A 13211-nucleotide genomic window follows, 5' to 3' on the forward strand; every position below is an offset into this window, starting at 1 on the left:
TTAGGGTCATTTCCTAAGCACAAGAACTACCACAATGGAACACACCGCTGCAAGTACACATCCCATCATGAATATCACCTCATAAATCCGGCGCACTCCATCTATTGCCATGCCCGTATCTTCTCCCATTCGTCTCATTGCTCCCAAGGCTCTTTCCATCATGACTTCTTGATGTCGAACCCTCACTCGGGCATCCCTTAATCCACCGGCTATATCCACACTCGTTCCCTTTCCTCCCGAGTCATACCCATAGGAGGTGGAGGGGGTATTCCATAAACGGGGCGATGGGGGCTTTCTCCTAGTCTTGGCCCAAGATGATAAGGATGATTGCGAGGGAGGCGTGGATGGAAGTATGGGTCATGAGTTGGGAAGCATCCATCACTTACATTCATAGACGCGTTTTGTCTCGGTGGTGTGGGAGCACTAGGGGCTGATGGTGGCCGTGGTAGAGTAGGCGAGCGACGTATCGGTTGGCTTCCATGGGCTCGGACTTCTCCTCCTCCTCTCGTGGGGGCTGTTGGGAGTCCATCGTGGGCTCCGTCTCTTCGCTCTCTTCTTGTCTTTGTCACCTCTCCCTGACCATGTCCACAAATGCATAAATGTCCCTTACTTGATTGGAGTTTCTTGAGGCTTTACTCCTTTGCGACATGATATTCCTACACAAGTCACATAAAGCATAAGATGACGACTCCACTTGACGCTTAGACGACTATTTACGACCGACTTGACCATTGAGGATCCATGTGACCCTTTGCGGACAACAAGACGACTTGACGGACCACGAGACGACCTTAATCATTTGACGACAACCAACCAATTCGACCTACGACTCACAAGCTTGACAACCGAACAACATCATGAATATCCACCACCGACGTACCCAACAATAATTAGTAAGACTATCAACGAAATGACTAGAATTCGACTTGTGCATAGCTCTTGTGTATTATATCTAAATAGACAAAGTAATACTAGCCAAGTGGGGGTATTAACTAAGGGTTCTAATAAGTAATGCAAACATTGGATTTGGTTATGTGTCTTTTGCACCAAGAATCGTTTTAAAGCTTATTTTCAAAAGACTCATTTTGAATATTCCTTAGACAACCATTTCGATCATTCCATATTAAATTTTTAGTTAGACATAGTTGATCAGGCTATGCATAAGTAAAACAAGAATAGTTTATGATCGACTCGTTTTGAAAATACGTAGGTTATAGCAAAAATTCTCTATAACCTTGGCTCTTGATACCATTTTTCTGTAACACCCCGACTAAGGCGAAAACACGAGATGCCACAGAACGACATGGTACAAAAGATTTAAAGTTAAAACATCAACACAAGTTTTTAAATGACATTCAAATCCAAAAGATTACAAGTTCAAGATGACGTCTAAATCCATTACATAACCAAATTCATAATCAAAAGATCAAATGTTTGCGTTACTTGTCCAACCATATAACAAACACACAACATCCAAGAGGCGGTCCATGAAGCTAACTTACTGCTCTAAACCCAAAAAGCATGAAGAAAAAGTGTCAACTACGAGAGTTGAGTGAGTTCATAGGTTTTAACTAACAACACATATATATATATACCAACCATATTCAAGGATAATGAGTCATAAAACTTCCAAGTATTCTATCAAATAATCAATTCTAAAGCGTACGTTCAACTTATAATAACCAACATATTAATATCAATATCATTTAGCCACATGGGCATAATTCCAGTAAACTTTGATGAGTAAATGCTTGAGCCACTAATACTACCATTTTATCAAGTCCAACGATATATATATAATTCATTTCATAGCACAAGCTGTCAATCAAGTGTCGTATTAATAATAATAATAATAATAATAATAGAGTCGTGCCATGGAGACGACCATTCAAATTTAAGGTAGCTAGAGCACCACTATGGTCGGACTGTAAGTGAAGGTTGTCACGAAGGCAACCAACCTTCCACCGTTACACTTATGGGTGGGTGGACGAAACCTAGTTGCGCAACTCTCTAACTACAGGCCTCCACTTTCGGAGTAAATAGTAGTGTACCGAAAGAAAACGGGTTGAAAGACCTCCACTTTCGGAGTAAATAGTATATCAAAAAAAGTCATTATATATATATGTATATAAAAGAAATTTCATTTATATATCATGCTTTTCACCCCGATAGTTAAACACATAAAACAGTTTGAAAGGGGCTATGACTCACTTGATTGGAGTGTGAAAGATGCGTGAAGTACGTCTAGTGGTGTCGTCCCTCGAGCAAGCCTAAACCATGGTATTTAAAATATACACAACGTAAGTGTGTGTTGCATGACTAGTAAACTAGATCATGAGATGTATGCTAGTAGACTTGCCCATCTTTGGTTGTTGTCTAATTATGGAATTCAAGTACATTATGTTGTTCACCTCATTTGGTTTGAAGACATTTGGTAGTGAAGGCCATTTATACGATTTTGTTCAGTTATTAGAATTTCGGTAGTTTAACTTCGTTTTATATATATTTTCCATTGCATACTTTGTTTAATAACCATATTTGACATTTGTGTTCTTATAATATTAATGTTGATATATTTTACTGATTTATAATTATTTATTTAATTTATTGACTTATTAATTAAATAAATCCTTAAATTATCTCTAAAATTCATAGATAATTATAGATGGATTATTTATTGATTTCTAAGCCTTTTTATTTGTAATATTATGATTTTTATATTTATTTGTGCATTATTTCTATTCATTTAATAATAATGACTAATTAGTGACTTTTATTTAATAATTTACTTTTAAATTGTATAGTTCTTGTTCCCTTGCTTGTAAATATTTTTCCCCAGTAGATTTTGGTACTTTTATCATTGGTTAAGTAGTTTTGATCAGATTCATGATTTATACAATTTATTAATTAATTTATATATCTTTTAATTATCATTTTAATTCATTAAATCATAGAAATTCTTACAAATCACCACAAGAGCTTTAGTCTGAAAATTCCAGGCCTTTTTGGCAACTCAAATCAATGAAAATTCATACCAATTCAACCTCTCTTGTGTCTTGCTTAAATTGAGGACTTTATAATTAAAAATCGTTTACCGAAATAGTGATTTTAGCCTCATTTCTTAAGCTATAAAGGTACTTCACAATGGATTTTCATTCTTAACTCAAATATTACAGGAAGTTCATCATATTTTGGTGGTTCAAGTTGTGATAGTGGTGGTGGTGTGATATGTGTAATTTTGTGCTTTCGGTTAATGATTTATTGACCCGAAAAGGTGATTTTTGAGCTAATTTTTGCCATACATCAAGTGACTGGCATTTTATACATTTGATATGAAATATTTCCAGTAGGTTCATCATAATTTCATGCTCAAAAATTTATGGTGCATGTGTGTGCTCAAAATGCATTTTTGCATGTTTTCGGTTTGCGATTTCAAGCATATTTTGCCTTGTTTTGATTCAAACTTGTATACTTGATATTTTTATAAATTTTTTCCAAATTATATTCACTAAGATTAAAAATTATTGATTTAAGTATGCACTTAAATCAATACTTTTTAACATAAATCTTTATCCATCTCAAATCCATCAATATGAAAACATATTTTTATGAAATACTCCAGAAAATATGAACATAAATGTATAAAACATGTTCTTCTCTACATGCAAAAAGATTTCCTTACAACTATCAACACAACCACTACTTTTTCATGCTAACTTTTATAGATCTAACAACACAACATAAAATCCATATTTTTATAAAATTTTTCTAGAAAATATAACTTCATAATATATATTAATATGACAATCTTTCACAAAAAAACCATATCAAAAGCTATATAATATATATCTACACTTTTAGGTCTTTAAACTAGTTGAATCCTTGGATCTTTCTTCATAGATTCAACATGCATAAGCATGAAAAGAAATATCCTATCAACTTTGCCCTCATCAACTGTATATTCAAAAGAAAACATGAAGAAAACATGGACTTTTGATAAAACCTTTTTAATATGAACAAGAATAAACTAGTAAAGAGATGAAGATATATACCCTTAAAGAACACTTTTAGATGATGGAAATATGCAGATTTTCGTGACCCTTAAAGCCTCCAACAACCCTTATTCACACCTTAATACAACCCTTAAACTATGCTTACAATAACCCTTACTCAATCTATCTTAAACCCTTATTATTAGTATGTGTTTATGTTGATTTTTTTCTTGCTTTTCTTACTCTTTTTCCTGAGGGAGAAGAGTTTTTTGGAGAGTGAATAATAACTAGTGTGTGTAAAATGTGAGGAGTGTGTTTTGTGTGAGTTTCAAGAAAGAATTGGAAGGAATAAAAATTCAAAAGTGGAGTGTGTATGGGGGAAAAGGGGGGGGGGCATAGTGGGTATTTGAAGGGTTTTCTTATATTTTTTTGTTTAATGTAGTGTAAGGGTATAAGTGTATATGTATAAGTTGTATATATATTTGTTTTATAAGTGTAATGTAGTTTATTTGTAATGTAAGTGCATGGTTTGTCTTAGTATGTTTATATGTATGTATGTCGTGTATATAGATGTGTATGTATATATATTGTTGTGTTTTAAGTTTACTACATAAGCCTTTATTTATAAACTTGTATTTATTTTAAGCATATACATATATATATATATATATATATACTTATTATTACTTAAACACTTTTATGAACTTTTTGAGTTATAATTATTTTTTTTTAAGTTATTCATGACATTTTTATGACTAAATATTATTTAGTTGTCTTGATGGTACAAATTGTTGGACATCTATAAAGATTTTTGATTGTTAGCTCAACTTGTGAGACTCGCTTTATTATTTATAACTTGATTGAACACTAATAAAATTTTTGTTCAATGGTGTTTTATTAAATTGAATTTAGAACTAATCAATAGCTTTAAATTGCTAATTTAGATGCATTATCTACTAGCTTCAAGTATAACTATGGCTTGCAGGAACATAGACAACCTAACTAGCACGTATATATAATATTTGAAAAGTAGGGTTGTTACACATATTACATCGACTACAGTTTCACAAACAACCGAAGTTAGAATTACTTACCTTAAGTGCCATGGCTGCAAATGATAATGGAGAAAGCTTGGAGTTGTTGATACACTTTATGGTAATAGAGGGAGGGCGTGAAAAACAAAGGAAAGAAATCCAACTTTTTGGTAGGTAGAGTTGTTAATGTTTACCTTTTAATTCGGTTTTTAATTTTTTTACATTTTTTTTCAACGGTAACACAAAAAAAATTGTGAAGCTGAAAAAGTCTTTAAACCACAAGGTCCAATGGAGGCCCAAAAGTTTTGTTTACTAAATTTAATCAACCAAGTATATAATTTTTTTCAATTGTATATGATGTATTTTATGTGTGTCTGAATATTGAATGTATATGACGTATTTTATGTGTGTGAATATTGAATGATTTCTTGTAAGTATGTGCAAATAGCAACAAACAAGTTCATGAGCAAAATAAAAAGTAAAATCAAACACAGTTAAAACAGTTTAAAGTATAAACTGTTTATGATGATTGATGAGAAAGACAACATAGAATTTATGTAGACTAATTTAACATAGGGAGTTTCATTATCTACTTCTTGTCATCACTCTTTCTCATGTGATTGGCGTACTCTAGCTGTGTGGACCGATGAGATGCTTAGATAAAAAAAATTTCAAAGTAAAAAAACATATTTATTATATATGCTTAGGATCTACAATCAGGTGATAGTTGACTTGGTTTTAAAAAGCGCGCCTTAAGCGCTAGGCGCAAGCCTTGGAGCTTTTTGGTACTCAAGGCGCAGGGTGTACAGAAAGCGCGCACTTTTGGGCCTTTTTTGTGAGCCTTGGCGCCAAAAAGCGTGAGCTTTTTGTACACAAGAAAAAAATTTTTATAGAATTAATTAATTTTTTTTTCTTACCTCTTCTTTCTCAACAAGATTGATATCTTTTTTCTTTTTCCTCAACGAGAACAACAATCTTTTGAAAATTTCTTTTGAAATACCAAATTTGATCAAAGTCGGACTTAAACGAGTATCTTACTGATGTTGTTTTGGTATTTTATGTGTTATAAATACTATATAAATAATTTATAAAATTTCTTCATAAGTGTGCACCTTGCGTACGAAAAGCTCGCCGCTTTTGCGCTTAGCGCTTCCGAAATGGACCCTATCGCTTTTTAAAACCAAGATAGTTGATAAACTTTTACAACTGACGAGTTGACTCTTAGGTGTCGAGTATATTTGTTCCATTTTAAGTTATAACTTACCTTATAATTTGTTACATTTTATTTTTGGTCATTATTCTATAATTTAGAACTTATAATTTGTCTTAATCAATATTGAGTAAATGTTAAAACATTTTAAATATATATTTTTCATAAAAAATGATGAATATAACCAATACATGTAACTAATTAAATTTATTTTCAACGTCGTTAGATAAATATATAACGTCAACAAAATTTTATATCAATGCCTATCAATTGACCGTGTTTCCACACGGGTCTAAAACTAGTAACCTCCTATGACCTATCACACTCTATAACCTATCACCCTCATCATTTTACTGTCACAACGCGCTGGCGGGTACCTGCTCTCGTATATAAAGATAAAGATTACATTTAAATGAAATTTTGACCGGAACTCATTTTCAGTTGCACATGTTCTTTAATGATATTTGATTAAAGACCAAGTTGGGTAGTTCTTAAAGAGATTATTTCAAAACAAAATGAATATTTGATGTGATCGGTTGACTTTGGTGCTTTACAAATCTGTCCCCTGCTCCATTTAATATTTCATATATTCACAACCAGTAAATACAAATAAAGAAAGACTATTGGGTTTGGAGCAACGTTACTAAGAAGATTTTGTGGATAATCAAATTCTAGTTGGAAACATCTTGTCTCACACATTAAGGAGATAGTAAGTTCATCCTTGGAACGGGAAGAAAAGTGGATACAACATGAATGCCTTGCGAGATAGTAATTAATAAGGGTGGGAAGGTATAGTAACGGATAGGTCAAACTCTACTCTATTGGCCGCTACATAAATTTGCAAGCTCGGAGGTGGCTTTTGACGAGTACTCTCCGGATACAAGTTGGTGGCATTGGTTCACTATAGGTCATAAATGTAAGTCCAAGGGCAGGAACATATCTCATTTTAGCCGGTCTAACAAATGAGGCATGATAATAAGCGATGTACCCAAGGGCGACTACACCCAAATGTGTGATCTTACATAGAACACATAGTAGTATACTGCTATTATATCACATAGGTACTAATAGCTCATGAACTGACACATATATATACATATATGAAAAACATTATGATTACCCTTGAAAATTTAAAAAATACAGATATAAAAAAAATCTTATAACAGCTTATTGCAGGATAAAAGCAACACAATATAACCAAATATTATATAAACCATAGATGAAAATATTCATTCCAGAAAAAAAGGATAAATTGGTCAGATAATGTACCTTATTTCATTTTTAAACGGTGAAATCATGATCGAAAATTTGATAGATAGATGGATGATAAAGAAATCGGATGCCATTGAATTACTTTCTGCTGATTTTAGATTGAAAGTATGAAGTGAATAGAGAAGTGGTGTTCTAGCAAAATAAAGAGGTTTATGTAGAAATCACCTTATTTTGAGTTTTAGATCTGGTCTATAGTCTACAGAAGGTACAATGTATGAAGATAAAGATTGAAGAAGAAATCAAGAGTTACTGAGTCTCCATAGGGCATAGGGCGGTTATAAAACTTTAGGGTTGGGCCTTTTAGCGATAGATTGTTACTAGAAGGCAAGACTGGCCCATTCATTTTATTTAACGTTTACCTGACCCAATCTTGGGTTTGACCAGTAGTACTTAAAAAACTACTCGTAAAAAAGTAATGATTTCGCCTATTTACCTTCCACACCCCAGTGGCCCAGTTTGGTTTCTAAGCTTCCAGTGATTTTTTTATTTTTTATTTTTTGCCTATTAATTTGTTTAACAAACATGTACTGAATTATAGATATAGAAAGAAAGTGTTGTATTATTATGTCCCAATGCATATTCATTTTGATCGATGTGTATAACAATTTTTGTATTGATTATCATAACGGAAAATATCTCTGTTGGAAGTTAACCATTGACTTGAAAGGGTGCATCGGTTGGCCAAAAGATACATCCATAGTGATTCATCACCATCTTAGAAAAGGGTGGCGGTTCCCACCAAAGATACAATGGTTCACTTGTAACCATTCAACTTCTATATATAGGATCACATGTCTAAGACGAATTGCAACTGTGTAACAACAATATATTATTCATTCAATATATTTATTACATATTTCATCACATTGCTTCAAATCTTTTTAGCTTCATCCTGGTTTTCAGTGCAAGGGCATATTTTGGCAACAGGTTTTAGCTTCACTTTTAACGCAGAGTGTCTTTAAAAGAAAATATATATGATCTTGCACGACGTTAATGAGTTAAAATGATATACTCCGGATTGAATTTCATGTAACAGTACTTTTTATTACATAAGTTTGTTAAACGAGTTTCAAATTTAGCTCAAACTCGGTTGGAGACCATTTAAGATTTTATCGACCGAATTGAGCTTTTACCGAAGTTTTAGGTTAACTGTTAACTAATCTTTTCCTTAATGCAAGTTTTATCGTATAATTCTCTTAAGGTTCGTGTGTCTTCCTGTTGCTTCTATGTCTGCTGTTGAATTTCTGACCCTTATATTGCGGTCATGTGTTTCACTGGTTAATTGTATTGATTTGTCTCATGAATGAATTTTAATATATGTTTTACATCTAGTGTAGTTTTAAAAATCATCTAAAAGATGGCTCAGTGTCAAAGTCACATAGCCTTTAGATGTTTTGAAAGTTGTATGAAAAACGAACCTCTCGTGCAAACATCTAGAGATGACGAGGAAAAAAGTTACAATGACATATATGTATAACTGTATAACCTGTAATAATTTGGGTTCCAATTGTTGGACCATAAAGCTACATTTTTTAACAAGGATAAAAAGCATATACAAAATATATAAAAGAGAGCTTGTTCATTTGGTCACAACTACAACTACATACACAGCAGGACTAAATAAAACTGAAAAATAACAGCAATAAGTTATTGCTAACCATATGCAAACATTCATGGCTTAATCAATAAGACTCTACCTCTTGGGAACCTGATGCATTGTGGAAAAATAGGCACACAACTGAAATGTCATCCGCTGCGTAGCCTGGTCTCTTTCGTTTCCATTGACCGGAAGCATATTCAACAAGCTTTTTTGCCGCTTCATCCCTATGTACTGCTGATGAAACAATCTCGACCGCCTTTTCATTTGAGACAACATCCCAGACCTGAATATTAAGGATGGAATTAATTATACTTATAGAAACAATAAAAAAAACTTCAATCAAGATTCTTACTTGCACAGTTGTGTACTTTTAATTTAAGTGTTTGAAGTGTAAGAAACTAGAAATTCGAATTATGCAAATATTATTTGTTCGTATATATGAATCATAAGCGACTATGTTTGTGTATATATATGCAAGAGTTGAGAGGATGATGTAGTACCCCATCAGTGGCTAAAATGACAAACTGATCTTGTGAGGTTATGGTTCTTTGTATTACACCTGGCTCAGAAATTAGACCCGAATCTTTGACAAAAAAGTCACCAAAAGCCCTGGAAAGCGCAAGTCCTGGACCTGGACCTTCAGGAGTCTCCACATCTGAAGCACGAATTCTCGAAACTCCTGGTTCATCATCTGATTGACAAACACACCCCCCTGACTTATATATCCTTTCGGTTTCCTCTGCATAAATTAAGGGGAATAATGTTAGTGACAAATGTATATATAACACTTAGATGTGGCAATTTAACCCGTACGCTTATGAATGGGCAGGCTAGGACATGTTTTATCTCTAATGAGTCAACCCGCACCATTTTGACCCATTACCTACCCCGTCCATTTTTCACCTCTTGTTACATTCATACAAATTTGAATTAGAAAACACTTACCAGGTAAATTTGGTTTAAAGTCTACAGTAAGCTGAACGGCTACCAAGCTATCATCGTCTGAAGTGGTGCCAAGAACAGCACGAGAATCACCAACATTTGCTAATACAATAAGATCCCCCTGCAAATCATGAAGATAAAAGATGTTACTCTTATTGACTTTTGAAAAAAGACCTTTCCTTTTCAATCATATGGATTTTAATTTACATTTTAACAACAAATATCAGTTGTCAATAAATGTTTGTGTACCTCTCGGATTATCGCTATAGCAGCTGTGCCACTGTAAAAGGTATCGATCACAGGATGAATCTTAAGATCATAATCAACAGTAGAACAAGCTTTCATGAAAGATTTCTTCCACATACCAAATTTATCAAAGTTTGCAGGAAATACCAACTTCCCATTCATCAAGAGTGAACCCTGAGCCATAGCTTCCTGCCAATAATGTAGCAGATAAGCCGGCATAACCTTCTTCACTCTTCGTCCCACAAGATGTCCCCAAGGTCCATGCCCATCAAAAACTCCACAAAACATCACGTCTTCTTTCCCTCCATATGCCTGCAAATAGATCCAAGCGATTACATACATTGTTACATACGTATTCATAGTCTCTTTATATCTATATATGTGGGGGGAAAAAAAGAAATTCGAATAGCTCGAGGTTAATGAATGTTTTACCTCCCATACTATGAAGCTATCTTGATTTATTCCTTTATTTCCTCCCTTAGAATAAGCTGATACATAATTACCAGACCATTTAGCACTAACGTTACCAGGAGACGTCAATAGTAATCCATTTTTCCTTGCTTCTTTTGCCAAAACTTCTGTAATTTCTCTTCCAAGACTAATCCTTCGTTTCTTGCCCGTTGTCATATTCTTTGTTAATCCGCTCAAAAATGACGAAATTTGAACCATCTTATCTACAATTCAAGTGATTATCCACAAAGTTATTGCGGTTAAAGAAAGAATTTGGCTCTTTTAATAATCTAATAATCCCTTAATATCGAAGAAAAAATATCAATATATTGTATGCTAAGTACGTAGTAAAGGTTCATCAATTTATCTGATGAACTAAATTCAAACTTGATATTGCCAATATAACAAGTATATCATACATGTATATGTGTGTGTATTGTTTTTAGACCACAAAGGAGATTACGTAACTAGTCAACTATTTTAAACTTGTCAACATCAATCACCAGAATATATCTACACTTTAAGCTAGAAACATATAACTAGTTTGACTTCTAGCCAATGAGCTTTAGCTCAATTAGCATGGAGAAATGAAAAAAAGGATTTGAGACCATGGGTCTTAATAACGGAAAATCCAATATTTTAAAATTGTATCTAAAATGACTGGAAAAGTTCAAATCCGATCCAAGACAGGTTTTACCACAATAGGCTTTTGTGAGGCGGGCTTTTCCTGGACTGATGGCTTTGGTGGGCTTTGGCTACCAAACATTGTCTGTCGTTCGCGGTTGTATGGGGTGCCATTCACCATTGAGTAACCCAGGTAGCTGGACATTATTTTTTGTTGGATGGTTAAAAAAATTGACTTTTGACTGTCTACAACCTTCCGTATGCTATAGTCAAAAAATTGACTTTTGACTGTCTGCAACCTTCCATATAAGACACACTTAAAACTTCTACGGAGAAAATTTTTACTGCGGATGCTTTATGTTTTTGTTAAAAAAAATAAAAATTGATAGCTAAACTATATTACAAAAGGGTAGTTGATAGATTATTTAGACAACTCGTGATCAAATTTTCATTTGGAACTTAATGAGGCTTTGACACCAAGTAGGTCAAATGAGTCTCTTTCTTGGACCATAACTAAATAAATAAGAACAAAATAGCAGGTATGGTCTTTCATCGACATCTTAAACGACCATATCAACCGCCTTCATGGACCCAAAACGACCACATGGAGAGATATACAACCATGTGATGGGCGGTTTGGCATGTAACATGTCCAAAAATATTATCAGAAAATAGAATCTCCTAAGTCCACATAAGGGATTAGCAAGGCTGATCTTAAAAAAAACATCCTAGAGATCCGATAACTCGATGAGCAAGTGGCGCATCCAAGATTTTCGACCAGGGTATAAACTATATATGGTCCATGAACTACCATGCTATACTCCATTTGGTAAATACATGACTAGTAACAAACTTTTTATTTTAGTTTCTTTACTCTAAAGAAAGCTACATTATTTTTTGCAAGTATAGAATGTTTAGGCATCCATATATGTAAGTCCATCCAGATTTGAATAGTTGATCTAAATTATTTGATTCCATAATAGAAATTCAAGCATTATTATTAGAGATTCCATAATAGAACTTCAATAGGTATATTCATAATCTTTTTTATTTTTATTTATTTTTCATTCCTATAATTTTTTTTTTTAAATGAAATTATACAAACTCCACACAAAACCTATACATACATACATATATATATATATATATAAAGTGCCCATTATATGACTAAAACCTATGACTTATGATAGATGAGTCATCACACATACCACTATGATCAAGACCAAATGAGTTTATACAATATTAATAAGAAATCAAACTAAACTCATCTGAGAACCTATGAAACAAACTTCTTAATCTAAAACTATATATATATATATATATATATATATATATATATATATATATATTGCCTTGATAAACAGGCAAAGAAAGTATACAAAAATAAATAAATAAGAGAAGGTAAAAGAACCTTGTTTTTTAGCCAGCTTTAATTTGTTTCAATGAATGATCTTGAAAGGGAGATATGAGTTAGATTAAAAAGCAGCCAAGAATTGAAGTTCACCAGAAGCTAGCCCACACAGAAACAGGGAGAATCTGTGGAAAAAAAAACAAGTATATGATGAAGAGCTTAATAAAGCTTCATGTAACTTCCACTCCATGTAAATCAATCTTATGGAAGTTATATATCTTGGTCAAGTCACATTGGAAGTTATTAAAAAAAGGTTGTGTACATACCAATGTTCTTACAACCACAAGGCTGTTTGTATTGATCAAGAAAAGATAGGTGGGTATGGATGATATATATATGTATGATGGGCATGTGTGCTAAACCGGGTCCATGGGCATGTGTTGTACCGGGTCCAGTATGCAATATAACATATTAATCATGTACTAAGGAT

The 13211-nt window shown here is 33.2% G+C and overlaps 1 protein-coding gene across 1 annotated transcript; it reads right to left on the minus strand.

Moving 5' to 3' along the window:
- Positions 1-8963: 8963 nt before the first annotated feature.
- On the minus strand, positions 8964-13140 carry LOC122600211 (probable protein phosphatase 2C 34). The gene is made up of 7 exons (XM_043772889.1): positions 13048-13140; positions 12782-12906; positions 10729-10970; positions 10300-10608; positions 10054-10171; positions 9609-9847; positions 8964-9391 (listed from the first exon to the last, which is right to left on the minus strand). The coding sequence occupies exons 3-7, from the start codon at positions 10963-10965 to the stop codon at positions 9191-9193; spliced, it is 1104 nt and encodes a 367-aa protein (XP_043628824.1). The 5' UTR covers positions 10966-10970; positions 12782-12906; positions 13048-13140; the 3' UTR covers positions 8964-9190.
- Positions 13141-13211: the final 71 nt, after the last annotated feature.

This window comes from Erigeron canadensis, chromosome 5 (genome assembly GCF_010389155.1).
Source record: "Erigeron canadensis isolate Cc75 chromosome 5, C_canadensis_v1, whole genome shotgun sequence".
In the NCBI taxonomy this organism is placed as follows: domain Eukaryota; kingdom Viridiplantae; phylum Streptophyta; class Magnoliopsida; order Asterales; family Asteraceae; genus Erigeron; species Erigeron canadensis.

Bases quoted from the DNA above. Each gene is read 5' to 3' on its own strand.
- LOC122600211 (XM_043772889.1), bottom strand. From the start codon at position 10,965: ATGGTTCAAATTTCGTCATTTTTGAGCGGATTAACAAAGAATATGACA. The intron at 10,609-10,728 runs GTAAAACATTCA...ATCTATTTGCAG, and splicing joins ATAGCTTCATAGTATGGGAG to GCATATGGAGGGAAAGAAGA. The intron at 9,848-10,053 runs GTAAGTGTTTTC...TAATTTATGCAG, and splicing joins CTTTAAACCAAATTTACCTG to AGGAAACCGAAAGGATATAT.